This window comes from Corvus moneduloides, chromosome 11 (assembly GCF_009650955.1).
Source record: "Corvus moneduloides isolate bCorMon1 chromosome 11, bCorMon1.pri, whole genome shotgun sequence".
Classification (NCBI taxonomy): Eukaryota; Metazoa; Chordata; class Aves; order Passeriformes; family Corvidae; genus Corvus; species Corvus moneduloides.
Window position 1 is genome coordinate 13,395,176 of NC_045486.1, and position 17,764 is coordinate 13,412,939.

A 17,764-nucleotide genomic window follows, 5' to 3' on the forward strand; every position below is an offset into this window, starting at 1 on the left:
CGCGTCAGAGCGCTCCGACCGCTCCTCGCTCCGTGCCGGGGCCGCCGGGGCCGCGTCAGAGCGCTCCGACCGCTCCTCGCTCCGTGCCGGGGCCGCCGGGGCCGCGTCAGAGCGCTCCGACCGCTCCTCGCTCCGTGCCGCCGGGGCCGCGTCAGAGCGCTCCGACCGCTCCGTGCCGGGGCTGCCGACTGCGCTGCTTGGACACTCCTCCCGCCCTCGCGGCATCTCTGGCACCTGCGAGCCTCGGTGCGGGGCAGCACCGGCTCCTCGGACGAGTCGCGATTTCAGCATCGCCCTGCGAGGTTGGAAGGTCCAGTTCGGTTCTCACAAGCGCTCCAAGGCGCTTGCTCTTGTGGCAGCATAACATCAAATAGTCGGGGGTATAAACGGGCAGGTGTGTAGAAAGGTGAAAAATGTGCTGTTAATGCACAAATATTTATAAATATACACGTATATACACGCGTATGATATACGACAGGAGAAGTGTTTGTAAAAGTTTTGTTTTGCTTAGTTAAAGTATAGGGTTTTTCTCCCAGATATAAAGCTCTCTGAAGTCATAATTAGTGCTTGAGTCTTCTGCAGTCTGGTGAAGTCCTTGAGTTCAAGTAGCTGCACGTAGTTTGTCTTGTGTTGCTGCTGTTAAAAGAGGGACCAGCTGACCTGGAGTAAAGTTCTGGCTGTTTTAATGTTTTTCTTTTTCGTACCATACTCTTTATTATGACCGTGACTTTCTTCACTGTATCCAGTTAAAAAAAATCTGGTGGTGACTGGATAATTATTTAGTTGCATATACTTCCTTTATTCACTAAGCAAGTCTTTGATGCAAAGCATGCTTTGGATGTTGTTTTCTTATGTGTGTTATAAAGGCACTATTTCTTACTAAATAAACAAATAAAATCCTATTTCCCCCTCATCCCTTTTACTGAACCATGCTAGTGTGGAACTTGCACATAGAATAGGGGTGGTTTAAAACCACACAAAACTAAATGTTGGGTTTTTCCTGGTCAAAAGTATTAGTACATTAGTTTTGAGCTGCATAATATCTCCGACAGACTTTTGAATGTGTTGTAGCTAGGCTGAATGTCAGATTATTATCTTTCCTGAAAACTGAGGTTTATCTATTTTTTAAGTTACTGATAAAGTGTCTTTGCGATTTGTGTCTCTTTACTGCTGTTTACTCTGAAGGCAGATTGTGTTAGGAACAGTGTTAGGAGCAGCTGTGCCTCGTCTGACCAGGTGAGTCATTAGGTCAATTGGTCAAAGCTGGGTTCAATTTTTATCTCTAATTGCAATTGGTTTTTACCTGTGGAGCAGCTTGTTGTTCTATTACAGCAAATGTAAAACAGCTGGATGTGCTCCTGGATCAAATTAGGATTAATTAAAAAGGTTCTTAAAGCCCTTGACTGCATTAGATCCCTGATTTAAGGTCTGTCTCTGGAGGCTGTGCACTGGTCTGTATCTTCAAACAGTTACCTAATGTTATGCTTGTGTTGTTAAAAAATTAATCCCTTGTTTGTTTGTTCCTGAGAAAAATCCTTATTTTGTTTTATGCAGTAACACTGATCCTGAGAAATGGACAAGAGCATTTATCAAGCTTATGAAGGTGAAATCCGGGCACTGGAAGAAGAAATTAGGTTATTGACAGAAAAGTATGAAGATACCTGACAAGAATCCACTTTTTTTCTGATGAGGAGATACTGAAGTCAATGTATGCCTTTTATTCATTTTTAGATTAACAGAGTTTCTTTGACAAAATCGTTTGGGATAAGTTTTTGCCTCTATGTTAGAACTTTCCTTGTGTTAGTAAATGTAAACTCAGTGGATAAAATAAGTCACTTAGATGAGTAAAGGCATCTTAGGGTCCCTTTTGTTGCACGTTCCTCAAAAGGGACACTTGCACCTCCAGACTTGGAGTAAAAGCTGTGTCTACCTGGCAGTGAATGGAATGAGTTTATGTAAGTTAGAATAGTTTGCTGTTTCCAGCAATGTGATCCAACTGAAATTTGACTCCTTGAAAACTGATTTGGGTCTGAAAACCATTAGATCCCATTCCCAATGCCTTTTATTTAATGATATTGCTGTACTGACATGGAAAAACAAGTTACGTCTGGGTATTTTGCCCTTTTGATTTTATTCTTTTTTTCCATTCTAGAAAATCGTTCCAAAGAGAAACTCAGGGAGAAACCAAGGGACAGGAATATCCATCAGACCTGAAAGCTCAACTTGAAAGTCTAGGAACAGATCTCCCATTTTTCATGACATTTACTGGTTTCCAGTTCATAAGTTGTTCCAAGAAAACAGTGGAAAAAAGTAAGCAGTTTTGTGCCCTTTACTGAGTATACTGGTTGCAGTTCATCTGCAAACCTATGTTCTACTTCACTGTTAGCAGAAAGACAATTAGATTTTTGATATTTGAAATACAATAAGATTTGGTTCATTGACAAAACAGTTTCTGAGTAAATGTAGTGCTTTGCTTAGTGGGAAAGTGACAGACTACTATTGTGCTTTGCATAGGGGGAAAGTGGAGTTAGTTGTTGGGGTTTTTAAACATGTTAAACTTCTTTACATGAGGAATTGTATCAGTTGGTACTTTAAATATGATTACGGGAAGAAATGCAGTAGTCATTGAATAGAAGTGTAATTGATTATTTTGTTAACTTGATTTTATAACAGCTGAAAACAGGACAGTGCAGAAGTACAGATTATCAGAGAAATGTCACTCCCTGTCTTTTCAATTGGAATTCCAGCTTCTTGAAATGCAGGTAAGGGTTAATGTATGTTTGAAAAAAAATCAACTACCAAACAAACAAAACTTCAAATGGACAAATGTCAGTACTTCCTTTTCCAGCTGAAACCTTTAACTGTTTCATCTAAGCTTCAGTGGGTTCTTTGGACTCTTTAACATCTTTGGAACTTTGGAATTCTGCATGCATCCATGCAAGATAGTTCTGAAGGTCTGGTTTAGTGTTTAGCCACAAAATGGTTACCATAGAATGATTTAGGTTGGAAAAAACCTTCAAGATCAAGTCCAGCTATTGAGCCAGCACTGCCAAGTCTCTATCACCCTTCCTTCCCAAAACATGGTCCCTGCAGGATGCTCTTGCAGACTAACACTGAGGTAAAACCCTGAGAGCACTTGGTGTCCCTCAGCTCTGTCAGGTACCTGCTGGGGCCTCATCCTGACCCTGCACAGCTTTCATCCCACACAAATCATTCTCCTATAGTCACATATCTTATTCTGGAAAATGCCAAATGTTACCTCTCTGGAAGAAGCTGGGGAATAGCTAAAACACTACAAACACGAGCAGCTCTTTGTTGGTTTTTTTTTCCTTTTTTTCCTACACTTGTGTGTGCATAGTTAATGTGAGTAGTCATTGCAGCACTGCCCACAAGTTACACTAATGATTGCTGGTTTTCTGGGAGGGAGCTCTTTCATAAGACTCTATTCTTAGCACAGAATTTAGGGTGCTAAACAGAGGAAGACAGCTACTACCCCAGTTTGGAATAGTATTTTTCTAACACTGTTGCACTTTGTAATAGTATTTCTAATATCAGGAAAACTTGATTTTCAGCTCAGCTTTAAAGTTGTTGATTTTTTTGGTTGTTTTGGGGTTTTTTTTTAACTTAATGACATGGGACTGAGAGTAAACAGTAAAGATGTCCTTCCTATTCTTTAAAAAAGCCCTATTATTAATTTGGGAATTGAATATTTAGGTAGTCAAACATGGATTTTATCCTTGAAACTGCAGTAGTTCAGCTGAACGAGCACCCTCTGAAGTCCATTTGTGACTTGAAACTTGTGGTCTTTGTGATGCCTCTTTACATTTGCTTGTATGAAACTGCACTTAGCCTTGAGTGGAGACACGGCCCACACCAATTATGCAGCTTGGTGAGATGAATGTTTCTCTCTCAGCTGCATCTCCTGCAGGATGATGACATCTTTTGGTGTCAGTGGAGCTCAGGGTAACGCGTGTTAAATTTACCGCCGACGGCATCGGTGCTGCTTAAAGCCGTGGTGCCACTGTGCGGCAGCACTTGGCTGCCTAATGCCTAAAATTTGGGCTACTTTTGAGTGCCGATGAGATCCCCATAGTGAGGGAGATAGGGAATTCCAGGTGTATATGTACTTTAAAACCCCCACTTCAGTTGTAAAAGTATAATTTTGAGCTAATTTTTGCACGGGTTTTTTTTTTCTAGAAGTACATTGTATTCCAAATAACCTGCACTAACATTAGCATGGGCAGGGTAGTACACAGTTACGACTAGTTTCACCTGTCATGAGGAGTAAAAGGTGACAGCTGTTTTTGGGAAGTGCCCAGCAGGTAACAGGTCTGTTGGTATGCAGCAGAAGATTAGGAATTTTTTCTCACACTGCTAACTGTAACTTTTTATTCTAGTAGTGAAGTCACAATAGAGTTAACTCAGCTCCATGGTATTAGGTATTAGAGGAGGACGTGTGCAATGGGCTTGAAAATCAGCCAGAACAAGTCTAAGCCTTTTGAGAAAGCAATCACTTAAAAGTTTATTTCATGGCAGGAGCTTTCCTTTTAAATCTTTTTATTTGGCCCTACAATGGCATTTTGGCATGTTAGTAACCCACCCATTGGCAAACCAGTCCCTTCAGAAGGTGGCACATTAGCTTGTGACTGCTGGCAGCTTCTCCACAACTCCATTCCCCTGTTGAGCCTTTTGCTCTAAACCTGAAATGATTTTTCCTGATGTTATTTAGTCCATCCACTGATCTTTGTAGTGCCTTGCTTTACTTTTCCCATCTTGAGTGATGGCAGTGTTAGCAGGGCTTCTGTCCAACCAGTTCAGGGACTGCTGAGATGTGTGTGCAGTTAACTCCAGCTTTCCTCTCTGGCCATTCCCATTTGCTCCTAGTGACTTGGTATTAGAAGTTTAAAGTGAGGCATTTTCTATGGGCTTCAAACCATGATTTTAAGCTCTTTCATTCACTGTCATCTAATCCATTACTTTGGTATGTTCAAGAATGCATAGAAAAAACAATTCTTTTATGGCTTCATTTCTCCTCTTTGTCCTTCTTTTCTCATTCTTTAAGAGCTTATTAGTTAATTTAGAATAATTGTATTATCATGCACGTGTTCCTGAGTAACAGTTATTGTCAAAAGGGACATGATTTTGAGACAAAGCTATAGTCTTTAAAATAAATTTTTTAAGAAAGGAAAACTATCAGATAAAACCTTATATTTGGATTTTCTAGTATATGTGGCAGCTAAAGGTTGTGTTGGAAAATGAGAAGAATCTTAAAGAAGTGGAATTGATGTGAAAGGAAGCAATGAACCTTCCTTTATATGTATATATTCTCTCTGCTGACAAACTCGGGTATTATTCCGAAAGCATTGTTGTGTGGGTAATAGTGCTACTGTTGAAATGAAAGAAACTGTTCACACACACGAACTGTAGTTTAAAAGATGCTATTTTAAGGATTGTAGTGCTTAGCAGCATTTATATATACTTTTTTCTGCTTTAGATGCAAATAGACACATTTTTGTCTTTGCTAGAGAAATTTCTAAAATACTTTGTTGTTACTTCTCCAATCTAGAACAATGAGAAAGTGTCTGCTGTTGTTAGTGACCTCAGCATTGTAATGGAATCCGAGAAAATTCAGATGTGAGCAAGTTTGTGTCAAGGTAAGGTGGAATTTTTTGCTCAAAGAAAGTTATTGTATGGGATACTAAATGCAGTACTGAGTTTTCATGTAAATTGCTGGCAGTCATTGTCTTTGTTATGTGATGTGTCCTTAGCCCAACCTGAACACTCCCAATCCTTTATCTGTGTCTTGGAGAGAAGATGAAAGGCATTATAACTTTTATGATCTGTAAGGACCATTACAAATTCATGTTAAACTGAGCCAGGTTTTGGATTATAATGTGCTTTAGCTGTTTGAAGAGAAAAGTAATCTCAACTATTGTGTTTTAATTAATTGTTCCTCAGGTGTGTGAGCTGCAGATGTGCAATGTGGGTAATGCTTAAGTGCACATCCAGAACCCCTCTCCAGTATTTGCCTGTTTCTGATTCTCAGCTCTCAATTCCATTTCTCTTCTTGACATCAGAATTTATTTCACTGATACCTTGAAACCAATATAATTTAAAAACATGGAATAACGTATTTGCACAATGGCTTAAGAAAATTAACATACTAAAACTTAAATGTATCAATGAATGCTGGTTTTTTATTATTTTCTGGAATATGCCAACTTCTTGTGGTACCATGATGAGTAAATGATCAAATTATTTGTCTGCAGTATTCCACTGGATTCTGCTAGCAGGCTGTTCTGAGAACAAATCTGTTATTGCTAGGTAGGTGATTTAATCTTACTCCTGTTTTTTAAGTAGTTTCTTGTGTTTTGTATTATTGTTTGGTCTTGGAGAGGGAGGAGGGCCAACAGATGGGTGAAGAGACAGGTCTATTGAGTTACCTCAGGCTTCAGTAGTCTGTACTGAAAACTCAGGTTTTTACTTAAGGGCTTTGAGATTGCCATATAAATCTACTAAAGCTAGTGGTGTAACTGGGAAGAGTAGTTGACTGCTCTCACAAAGTGGGATTTAGAAGAGGAAATTGCCCTGTTTAATTAATGAGTATTGTATGACAGCAGAAGTGTATTGGAACTTAAGAGTCACACTGGAAAGGAATGTGTTGAAGTAGTGGCAGACTTTATTTCATCCTGGCTGGAGCACTGCTGTTTTGTCCCTGTCTCTCCTCCTTTTTCACCTTGTGCCAGTATTCATAAATAGGCACAAGTTTTCATGAATGATAGAAGATGCCAACAAAGCAGGCAGTGCTTTCCCCTCTCTTTGCACGTGCCATCTGTTGGCGTTGTGTCCCTAGCTACCCTTGCAGCCACGTGGCCAATAGGACCCATGGGGTCATTATGTTGAAAAAATACTTTGGGGGGTTTCTTGTTCCCCCACAACACTTTCAAATTTCATTTTTCCTGTGTGCCTTGTCCTGGCCACAGTGGGTGCTGCCAAAGGAAGGCAGTGAGGACATGGCTGGGGTGGGGCTGATGCTGACAGTGCCTGTTTGAGAGCACCTCACTGTTCCATTGCCTGATTCTGGGATCTCCCTTTAGGGCCTGTTTTCTCAATCCCCTTGCTATGCTAGTCCTCATTTTTCTCCAACTTGTCATTTGCTCATGTCCAGTTTCAGACGTTTCCCAGCTTCCCTTTGTTCTTTCGTCTGCTCCTAGAATCTCGATTCCTACCTCTTCCCTCCTTTTCCCTCTGTTCCTGACCAGCTGAATCTGGTCTCCTGCTGTTTCGTTCATTTTCAGCCTCCCTACCAGTTTGTTTTCTTCTTTTGCTTCCTTGGCCCAGTCTTGCCAAATCCATTGTCTAGTTCTGTTCTGTTTTGTCTCCTGGCTGGTTTTTTTTTTTTCCTCCTCAGTTTTCTAATTTTTTTTTGCTTTGTTTTTTTTCATAATGTCTGTCAGAAAATGGTCTTTAAGAGCAGCAGAATTAAAAACTTGGCATTCAGTTCCTGTTTTGGAAGAAAATAGGGGAATTCTAGAACACTTGAGCAACATCTTTTTGAATGAAGCAAAATTCAGCAGTCTGCAGGTACTGCTGCAATATATAAATGGTACATCTCTATATAAAAATTGTACATCTTTTAAAAGTGGGTATATCTTTATGCAATTTCTTAATTATTTTGTGATAATAAGTGATGTATGCAAATGGCATCACAATATTTAGTAGTCTTTTTTTGGATTGTACTTGTGTCCCCTTTGCACCAGCTATCGCTTATTTTATACTGTACTAGTGTTGAGAAGCACAGTATCTAGGAAAATTCTTGTCAGTACTTTTTTCCTTTTTTTGACTTGACACCCCATTAATTGCTGAGTTAGTTAGCCTTTGCATGGATTACTTAGGCAAATGGAGATTTTAAGCAGTATGAAAACTGCACTTTTTACTAACTGACTAGTTAGAGCCTATAAATCAGAGTGTAGGGTTTGGGAAATACACATTATATTAAATGCTGCATGGGCAAGGTCTCTTGCAAATGAAGGGAAGCAGGAATTCTGCCCCAAGCTTTGAGTCTTTGGTTTTCTGTGCTAATGTAGGAAGTCTTGCATTCTGCAGTGAGTTAAAATAGATAAAGGAACATATTAAAGAAGGTTTAGATACTTCTACAGCAGTAAAATTTCTTATATACTCCTGTGTTTTGTTGATGGTGTATTGTGAAAGTGAAAGGGTGTTTGGATGAGGAGCCCGTGCTTTTAACCTGATAGTTACTCTCTGCCTGAATATCTTTTTAGCTGGTTTTGGATGACTTTTCTGTAACATGGATGTTGGCATTGGAGATGGGTGTTTTCTGCTCCGAGTGGATTTTTGTAATGCTAAATTCTTTAGAAATAAAAAAAAAAAGGCTTGAATTTCACCATCCGTTCTCTTAGTACCTTGTTATTTTATACCATGTTTTCTTGGTATTTTAGCATTTGTTGTAGTTGACTTCAGCAGGAGGAATTAGGCTAATTTGGGCTAATTAGGAATTACTGTTTATGGGTAGATTAAATGCTGTGAGACAGTTCACTGAACTGGTGCTCTTCTGCAAACTCTTACTCCTTTGCCAGTATGGATTTACATACAGCTGTTCTTGGCGACAGATTCCCCCTTCTAAACCACTGAATTCAGTTTTCTATCTTGAATTTAGCCACTGCTATGTGAGAAAAGTACATACTCAGATATATTGGTTAAGTTCTGCATTTGAAACTAGTTCTTTGAGCTTCTAGCCAAAACTTTGTTTCTGTTAATGATCTAACCTTGAAAATTTTCATTTGCTGCATCACCTAAGAATGATTTTGAGGGAAAAAAAGAAGTAAACTGAAAACAATGCTAAAACAAGGTCACAATGTTTGAGATTGTATTTTAAATAGCATAAAAGTGGATATTTATAAAAATTGCCAAGTTTTTCAAAAAGAATTTCAAGTATGTAGTTTTGTAACAAAGCTTTGTGTTGCCCTGCTCCACGTGTGGAGGTTGAAAAAGCCCAATGCAGTTTGTGTAGAATCTGTTCTCCAGCCATGGAGAGGTGGGCAGTTGTTATTAAGTCTCCACAGTTCCTATAGAATGTGTAGATTTCTACATGTACCATTCCAAGTTATGGTTAAAAACAGCTCCCAGAGCAGAGCCAACAAGCCTCTTTTTATAACTTACAAGAAAGGTGATTAACAAACCCAGAGAAGTCTGCTGTCTCTACAGATATGTTTAAAAGTAGCACTGAAAGGAAGGGTTACTGTATTATTCTCAGTTTGGATTGATCTGAAAATTGGCAATTGGCATAATAGTTCAAAAAGCAAAAGAGCTGTGAAGGTTTAATGATGTGGAACACTTATTTCTTGCAGGTTATTCCTCAGGATACTGCTGATCCTGCACCAGAAGATGGTGTTTACATCCACGGATTATTTTTAGACGGAGCTCGCTGGGACAGGGCCAAGTCAGTAGCCAAGTGTTTTATTGTGGTTCTGGAAAGTTTTTTTCAGTGCTCAAACAAGACTGGTTTAAATATTTTAACTGATACTTTTCATATTACTGGAATAACACACCAAATTAAGTCCTCTTTCATGCATGGAAAATGGGCAAGATGAAAATGAGCAAGTAGCAACCAAAAAACACCCACCAAACCCCCCAAGCCACAAACAATTGCTTTGTTGCTTTCTCTCTCCAGGGGAATGTTAACTGAGCAGTATCCCAAAGTGCTCTTTGATGCCATGCCTATCATTTGGATAAAGCCAAGTGAGTATGATTTCTCTGATGCCTGAGCTATTCAACAAGAAAGTGCAACAGTGGTTTCCTTTTCTTACTGAAGATCCCGGAGGAGTACTTTTGACTGACTTACAGAGACTGAGTGTTTTACCTTGTGTGATGTAGCAGGGTTTGCTCAGGTTATTTGTAGCTCTGTGATAGCTGTCTTTCCTACTAGGAAAATAATTTTCACAACTCCTGTTTTCTTTGATTGCGAGGACTAAATCCCTGTTTTTATTTATGCACAAAATCAGGACTTACTACTGCAACTGTTGCAACTTAGGTGTTAGCAAATAGGCAGTATTAAAATTTGCTACTTTTTCTGCTTGAGCCTTCTCTTGAGGTTGGATGAATTTGTTCAGACCTGCATGATTTTAGGCTTTGTACAAGTTCCATGTAAGCAGTCTGGGCATACAAAGAGTTCCTGCAGAGTTCTGTCCTTGGATATCACATGACTTGAATTGCAGTGAGGTTCTCTGGCAACTGGACCAGAATTGTTGTAGAGCTATGAAAAACTCATGCATAAGCCATGTATTAACTAGGTAACTATTCAGATTTTACTGTGTGTTGGAGTATTGCAAAGCTGGTAGAATCACAGGAAGGCATTGAGTCCTGAACACAAATTGTAGCTAAATTAGTTGGGTTTAAGAACCAAACAAACCACACAAGAAGAAAACCAGGTAATTTTGTTCTATTGCTTGCAAAACCATTTTGCATTTTTATTTACCTGTAAAGGTGTTACTGTAAATACTTAACGTTTGCATGTAGATTATGTTTCTGCCAAATCGATCTGCTGAATGTAATGCATTATTTTGGGTTTTTTTGAAGCTGTAAAATCGGACATAAAGGAGTCTAATGCCTATGTTTGCCCACTCTACAAGACAAGTGAGCGCAAAGGGGTCTTATCCACTACTGGGCATTCCACCAACTTCGTCATTGCTTTGAAGCTCAACACGGACCAGCCAGTCCAGCACTGGATCAAGAGAGGCGTAGCCTTGCTGTGCCAGCTGGATGACTGACTGTGGACAGTTCACATACAGACTTCACAACATCTTGTTCTCTTTGTTGGCTTAGAGAGGAAGTGGAACTTAGTGTGTAAAAGAAACATCTGGAGGTTTTTGTATTGTAAGAGGGCATACAAATACTTTCTGACCCTCAAGCTTTTGACTTGAGTATGTATTATTATTATGACCATCTTTAAAATCTGTAAGCAATACAGCTGGGATTTTAGCCCTTGGGAATATTATTAAAGTGTGAACATCCATTTTGTGCATTAGTTGAATATCACAAAACATATTTTCATGGAAAATGAAAGTAGCCTGTCCTGAGAGAAACATTACAGGTAATAAACTTGATTCTGCACTTTTGTTTTCTTTAAAAATAGTTTTTAAAAATTACTGGAGCATTCTTTCCTGATCTCCTCTAGCAAAGAACTGTTTCCACCTTGCATTCAGATACAGCCATCATTAATTCTGTGTATGGATCCCTCCATAAAATACGGTAGGAATAAGTGAAGCCCATGAAGGTCCCACTCCATCCTACCATCACTATTACAACTGGGCATCTGTGTCCCCCATTTCCCTGCTTTTTGGGTGTTAGACCAGTGTAAGTCTGGCTTTCTGAAACTGCTTTTCCCTTTAAAAACTCTATGTTTATTTTTCACTTGCTTTTTTATTTATATTAATGCAAATTGTGATTAAGGAATCAGAAACCTGTAATAATTTTAGTAGAGTTTTTGTTTGATTTTTATTTGCTTGTTTATGTTTACTTTTATTGTTTTAGTTTTTCTGCTGTCTCACTCTTAAGCAAGCTCTTTACACCACCTTCAGTTTGCTCTCCTAGGACAGCACTAAAGAATTTTCTTTTCACAGTGTAGTACTTACTGCTATAGTTCTGAAATTCTTATTTCAAAAATCAAAAGCATTGTTGCAAGAAAACTGGACTTTAAATTCCTTCTTTTGCTGGCACCACTTGTTAGGTCAGATTATTAAACATAACTGACGTGTGTGAAAGAAACGTGGAGAAAGTCCCAGAGTATCTTATGATCAGGTATTTATAGTGAGCTATTAATGGACATGGGCTCTGCAGAGGTTGTTTGCAATCCTGAAAATGTCACTTTCAACTTAATAATCGCTTCTTCAAAGGCTGAGGTCTTCCCTCTTTCAGGTGAGGAAACCCAGGGTATTTTCTCAATTCATAGGAAAATTGGTAGTATCTTTAGGAAAAAAAAGTCGTCTAGATTTAAGATGTTTATGTACTCACTGAGCCATAGTATAATCAATTACTAACAGTTTCTTGCTGTATGTGTTGCTAATATATTTCTCTTTTTTGCTACATGTGCAATTACAGAGCAAGGCCTTGTAACCACATTAGGTGGATCAGGTAACAAATTAAATGACGCAGGTTTGCTGTGAATTACTGCTGCCCAACTTTAAGATGTTTCTAGAATTATTCCAAGCTTTGTAGTTGGCATGTTGACAACTTCCTTAAATTTCCTGTGCTCATTCGTTTTGCCACGGTATTTATTTGCTTCCAGTTTTACTTTTTTTTTTTTTTTTTTACCTTGCCCTGTAGTTTTGTTTTGTTTTGTTTTTTCAGGCCAACTCTTTTGAAAGACAGAAGTGGAAGCTTTGATGAGGTAAAACAGATGAGAGGTTTGAGCCTAACAGAACATCTGAGATTGTGAGTATGCCAAGAACAGCATGACTGCTTAAGCATATAATAGCATAGTCATTTATTTAACTGCTTTTCATTTCTCTTTACACTGACACAGTGATTGCTATTTCTATTACTCCAGATCTAACCTGAAGATTTAACATCTGCTTCTAATTAAAAAGCAGTGTTTCCCTACAAAAGTGATCCATGTTGTGCTGATTTGCAATGAATACTTCTGTGTATATGATTGGTGATTCTGATGAGGAAATCCCTACCCAACGAGCTATTCAGGAAAGCTTACAAGATAGGTATAAAATTGAAACAAGTGACAGTGCAACAGAGATTGAAAGGTAATAAGTTATTCTTTCTATTTGGGGTGTTTTCTGGTCATTATTGTAAGCATTTAGTAGACCTTATTTTCCTTTGTAACTGCATGTGTTGTATTGTGCTGACCTTGTCTCATGGATACTGGAAAGCACTGGTACCCTGAAAAGTGTACCTGTTTCCTTGAAAACATGGGATGTATGAAACTTTCAGATGATGTTTTACATCAATATTTAATTAGTATAAGGCTTTATGAAAAAGATAAGTAGGTGATGTAAAATTAGACTGGTATGGGACCTTCCCCTCATTTTAGCATTTAATTGTTGGCCTTTGTGTGAAAAATTCAGTATTTATTGTGTCAGGAAAGACCAACAAAAAAAGTGTTTCAATGTGTTAAACCCTCACCAAACCAATGTAACTTAGAGAAATCTAACATGTCTTGTAAATCTGAGTATTTAAATTAAGGTATAATTATATCCTGAACTTCACATGAATTTTCACTTCTCATTTTATTCTTGTCCTGTTTATGCAGTTTCCAGTATACTGCAAGCAAAGAACATGGGCAGATCATTGCAGCAATTCGGACAGTTAAGTACAAATACACCACTCTAAGCCTATATCCCAGGAATGGCTGAGCAATGCCTACATTTTATTTGATCACCTGATTTAAGGGCAGTTTTTCTTTATATAGTCTTGGGAGGAGTATGGAAACTAAAACCAAGACATCCAAAAGCTAACTTATTAGATAGGATCATGGAAGTGGGATGGGTTCAAGTGTTACCCCCTTCAGAAATTCCAGTGCTTTGTCTCCTGAAATTAAGGGAAAACTCCAGGCCTTTCTTTTAAAATGAGCAAGATACGCTGGTGGGATAAATGGCACTCAATGTATTAGTTGCCTGAATTTTGTCTTGTGATGAGTAATGGGATATGTGTCTGTGTTAAAATATAACAGGCCAAGAGGAGGCCTTGAAGAAATTGGTGAGGCACAGTTCTGCTTTTGAAGAAGCAGATCAGCAAGGCTGGCTTCCTGTGCATGAAGCTGCAGCACAGCTAAATAAGAACATCCTTGAAATAACTTTACAAGGTACAACGTCCTTCTAGTTTTCCACCAAAAAGTTCTACAAAGCAAAGTTTGATGAATCATTCAACTTCAAATGTGTTCTGCTTTTCTGTATTTCAGCGTCCCGTGACATTACGTGGGAACAGACCACTCTCAAAGGGGAAACACCTCTTTTGGTGGCAGTAAGAAACTGTTTTGTGGACAATGTCCACTTTCTCCTGCTCAATGGCTGCAATCCCAATGTTAAAAATGAAGAGGGAGATTCTCCTTTAGTTATAGGTGAATACTGTTTTTAGGGGTGGAGAGGTGAGGGAATGAGGTGAGAATATAGTTACACATTTTAGGTTTCAGTGCGACATATTTGACTTCAATGCCTAAAATATTTTGCTATAAGGAGAAAAAAATTGTTAATCTAAGCACTGAATGTGTCTGTCCCTGTCTGTTTTTCTCACATGATAATTAGCTTTCTCCATGAAGTGCAGAGTGTCATCCTCTGTTTTGCTTGGCATCATTTCTGCAGTGATGCCAGGTAACAAGTCCTTCTGCTTCTTCATGCTATCACTGCTCTTCATGTCTGCAGGCATAAAACATTGATATTCTCTGTCCACATGGTATCTCCTTGATTGCATCAGCCTCCCTTTCTCCAAAACCCGTGGTAATTGGCTTTAATTTTCAAGAATTGTAGCCAACCAGCCTCATGTATCTGCGGTATGTAGAGTGCAAAGTCTCTAAACAGTCCCTATTTAGACATTGCTGGCATTAGTCCAAAGCTGACAAGTGAAGGAGACAGGCTGACATTCTCTGTTTGCTTCTCTTTAATATTTTGTAATTTAGGAATAAGACCCCATACCTAGTATAGTCCTAGTATAGTCTCATACCCACACTCTTTGTGTGAATGCCACTTTAATTTGATCATGCACAAGAACTGTAATTCTTGATTTGTCAAAGAACCATATTTTCCCAAAATGTTTTCCAGAAGTGTTCTGTGTTTATTTCTTCTGCTTCCCTCAGTCTGGGTTATGATGCCTTCATTCTTACTGAATCTAACTGAAAAAAGTAAAGTGTGTTCTCATTGTCTGAATTCTAAAGGAACACTCTTAAGTTTCTTGGATGATCCCATACATTTTTCTGTATTGGAAGGGTGTTTTCTTTTTCAAAACTATTGTTAAAGGAGGAGAAAAAAGCCTACCAATCATCTGTAGGACCCTCAGTCCATCCTTCTGAAATGGCTGCAGCTTCAAGTCAGGGCCATCTGCTTAAAAAAAATGTAGGGAACTCCTAGATACTTTTGAAGTGCATGACATTAAAATGCACCATCCCCCAAGAAGGGGATGCATGGGATTTATCTAAAGCAGCTGTGCAGGTTACAGATAATGGGACATCACAGTTTCTATCACAGAATGCTGTCACTGGTGTTCAAGCAGCTGTGGCACGTGAAGCTGCTCAGCCTAATCTGTCCTGCTGAAGGACATTCTCTATCCTGCACAGCCTGGAAGATCGAAGGGAGAAGGAGGGAAGGGTATTGCCTAATCATTCCACCCACTGGAGCTAATGCAAATTTCTCTTTTAAGATCCTCACTGACTTAAGAGTTCAGGCTTATTAAGCTAAGGCAGCATATGAAACAGTCAGTATGAGCTTTGTTTCACATTATGGTGACTCTTATGGAGATTAAACAGAGTCTGGTGGCAGCTCCTGAGCACCAAGGCCCTGGATGTGGTCTCCATCTAGTGGCAAGGAGAGCTTTGTTCCATTACCAAATGCAGCAGAGAAAAAATGTACAGAGAGAAAAAGAGATTCCCATGAAATTATTCATTTGTATACTTAGTGCTGTCCTGGAAGCAAAGAAGAGACTTGTTGATGAGTTAAACCCTTCAATGTAGGGTGGCATTTCTCCTTGTATAAATAGCACTGCCAGGAACAGCTTTCCTGGGCTGCCATGTAACAGCAGCCATTGTGCACAGAATAGCAGTGAACAGCATCCTGTCTGATTCCTTGCTTGTTGTCCTACAGCAATTAAACTTGATTCCTATGACATTGCCTCCTTGTTGCTACGATCTGGTGCCAGAGTGAATTTGCGCTGTGTCCATGAGAGAACTGCTCTGCATGAGGCAGCCAGACTGGGCAGGAAGGCTCTGGTGCAGCTTCTCCTGGATTCTGGAGCAGATCCTGACCCCCGCAGTGGATATGGGCTCACACCCCTTGCCCTGGCTGCACAGATGGGACATACAGAAATTATGGAGCTCTTACTGCAAAAAGGTGAGACTTTATTATATAGGAGCTCATAGGAAGAGAAGGCTTCAGATACCCCTTCAAAAACAGCAGCAGAAGTAACTCACCTGACTAGAGAAAATTAAATGCTATCTGCTCTGAGGGTTGTTGTGATGTAGTGAAGGCCTGATAAATACTAATTTGTATAATATTAAAATAATAATATGTAAATATTTTAGTGAGCACTTGTAATTTTTTACAAGTGCTTGAGTAATGTTTTCTAAATGCACTATCATTTTCTCATGTAGACAGGTCACCTTAGGGCATGCCTGAGAAGACTTTTTTGTGGGGAATTTTACATGATGGTTCAGCAGCCCTGGAACTGGATTGCATGAACTGTTTGGATACTGGGTTCTCTCACGTTTACAGTTACACCTGTCTGGTTTTTGTAAAGTAAAAGAATTGAAATGTATTGTATGTAAGCCAAAAGCAATTGTTTTGATGAATAAGAACCAAACTCTTTGCTGGCCCAGTCCTAGGAACAATTCTTACTGGATTCAAAGCAATTTGGACCTTCTTGTTCCCAGGATTACATAAACACATCTAAAATCACAGATCCAACATGAAGGTTTATGCTCACAGTGGTTCTATTGGTGAAGAATAGAATTCAAAATACCATATCACTGTGGGGTCGGAGATATTAATTACAGATGGATATTTACAGTGACTACTGTGAAAATCCTTGCTGCTTCTTCCCAGGTGCAGATGTTCTTTCACAGGCAATGGATTGTGCTTCTGTATTGTTTGAAGCAGCAGGAGGAGGAAATCCAGATTCCGTGAGTCTTTTACTAGAATATGGGGCTGATGCCAATGTACCAAAGCACTCGGGTCATTTGCCAATCCACAGAGCTGCGTATAGAGGACACTTTCTGTGAGTTAATACACTTAAAAATCAAGTAATAGTGACACCAGAAATATTCATTTTACTAATTTTACCTTATTCAAAGCAGGCAGCAAATCTGTTGTTTTGTACAAGGAATTCTTTTTGACTGTGTAAATAGGTCTGTTCTGTGTCTGAATGTAAGTGACCAGTCAGGATAAAATCTTCACGATTTTAGGATGTACATCTCAATCCCTACAGTATTTCCCCATTTGTCACAAATAGTAACACTGTCCAGTCTGATGCTGAGGTTCTTGGGACATCCTCACTCTCTCTCAATGTCTTATCTCCACCCCATCACAGAAACGTGAATGGTAATTGTACTAAATAGATAAATAGAGAGTAAGGGTTATCCCTATTTTAAAGAGAGTAAGACTACTGGAAGATATTTATGCTAAAATCACAACTAACAAATGAGAAACAAGTATCTGAGGATTCTTAATTTCTGTATTAATATTTTCTATATATTAATTGTTATATTTGTTATAATATATATTGTATTAATTCCATGATCCCTATAGGTTAAGCAATAACACTGTGCTTTCAACATTCAGGAAAAACTTTTGTTGAGAAGGAATCATTAATTCCTGAAGCAAGGAATGGGTTGTTCATGAATAATAGTATATAATATAATAGTATTCTATGTGTAGTAGGTGTAAAGTCGGTATCCATTCCTGGCGAACAATTTCATTGTTAGCAATTCAAGTCAATGCATGCCATGGTACTGATTTGGTATATTAAGACTATTCTAACAGCCGGGATGAATTCTGAAGCCCAACAACACAGAGAAATTCAGAAATGAGTTAGG

At 38.9% G+C, this 17,764-nt stretch overlaps 1 protein-coding gene across 2 annotated transcripts in view; it reads left to right on the top strand.

The window, feature by feature from the left end:
• LOC116449195 (dynein heavy chain 12, axonemal-like) overlaps positions 1-17,764 on the top strand; it is a 24,044-nt gene continuing 6,280 nt past the window's right edge. The window contains exons 1-16 of one of the 2 annotated variants that reach the window (XM_032120424.1): positions 1-394; positions 1,555-1,708; positions 2,153-2,310; positions 2,674-2,762; positions 5,567-5,654; positions 6,270-6,324; positions 9,369-9,460; positions 9,692-9,759; positions 10,597-11,934; positions 12,367-12,450; positions 12,566-12,773; positions 13,280-13,335; positions 13,700-13,831; positions 13,928-14,086; positions 15,819-16,064; positions 16,776-16,947. In XM_032120424.1, the coding sequence (XP_031976315.1) occupies positions 12,649-12,773; positions 13,280-13,335; positions 13,700-13,831; positions 13,928-14,086; positions 15,819-16,064; positions 16,776-16,947 (890 nt within the window). In that variant the 5' untranslated portion in view covers positions 1-394; positions 1,555-1,708; positions 2,153-2,310; ... (6 more) ...; positions 12,367-12,450; positions 12,566-12,648. Of the gene's footprint in view, positions 395-1,554; positions 1,709-2,152; positions 2,311-2,673; positions 2,763-5,566; positions 5,655-6,269; positions 6,325-9,368; positions 9,461-9,691; positions 9,760-10,596; positions 11,935-12,366; positions 12,451-12,565; positions 12,774-13,279; positions 13,336-13,699; positions 13,832-13,927; positions 14,087-15,818; positions 16,065-16,775; positions 16,948-17,764 lie in introns of those variants that run through there. The other variant, XM_032120425.1, reaches the window with a different exon arrangement.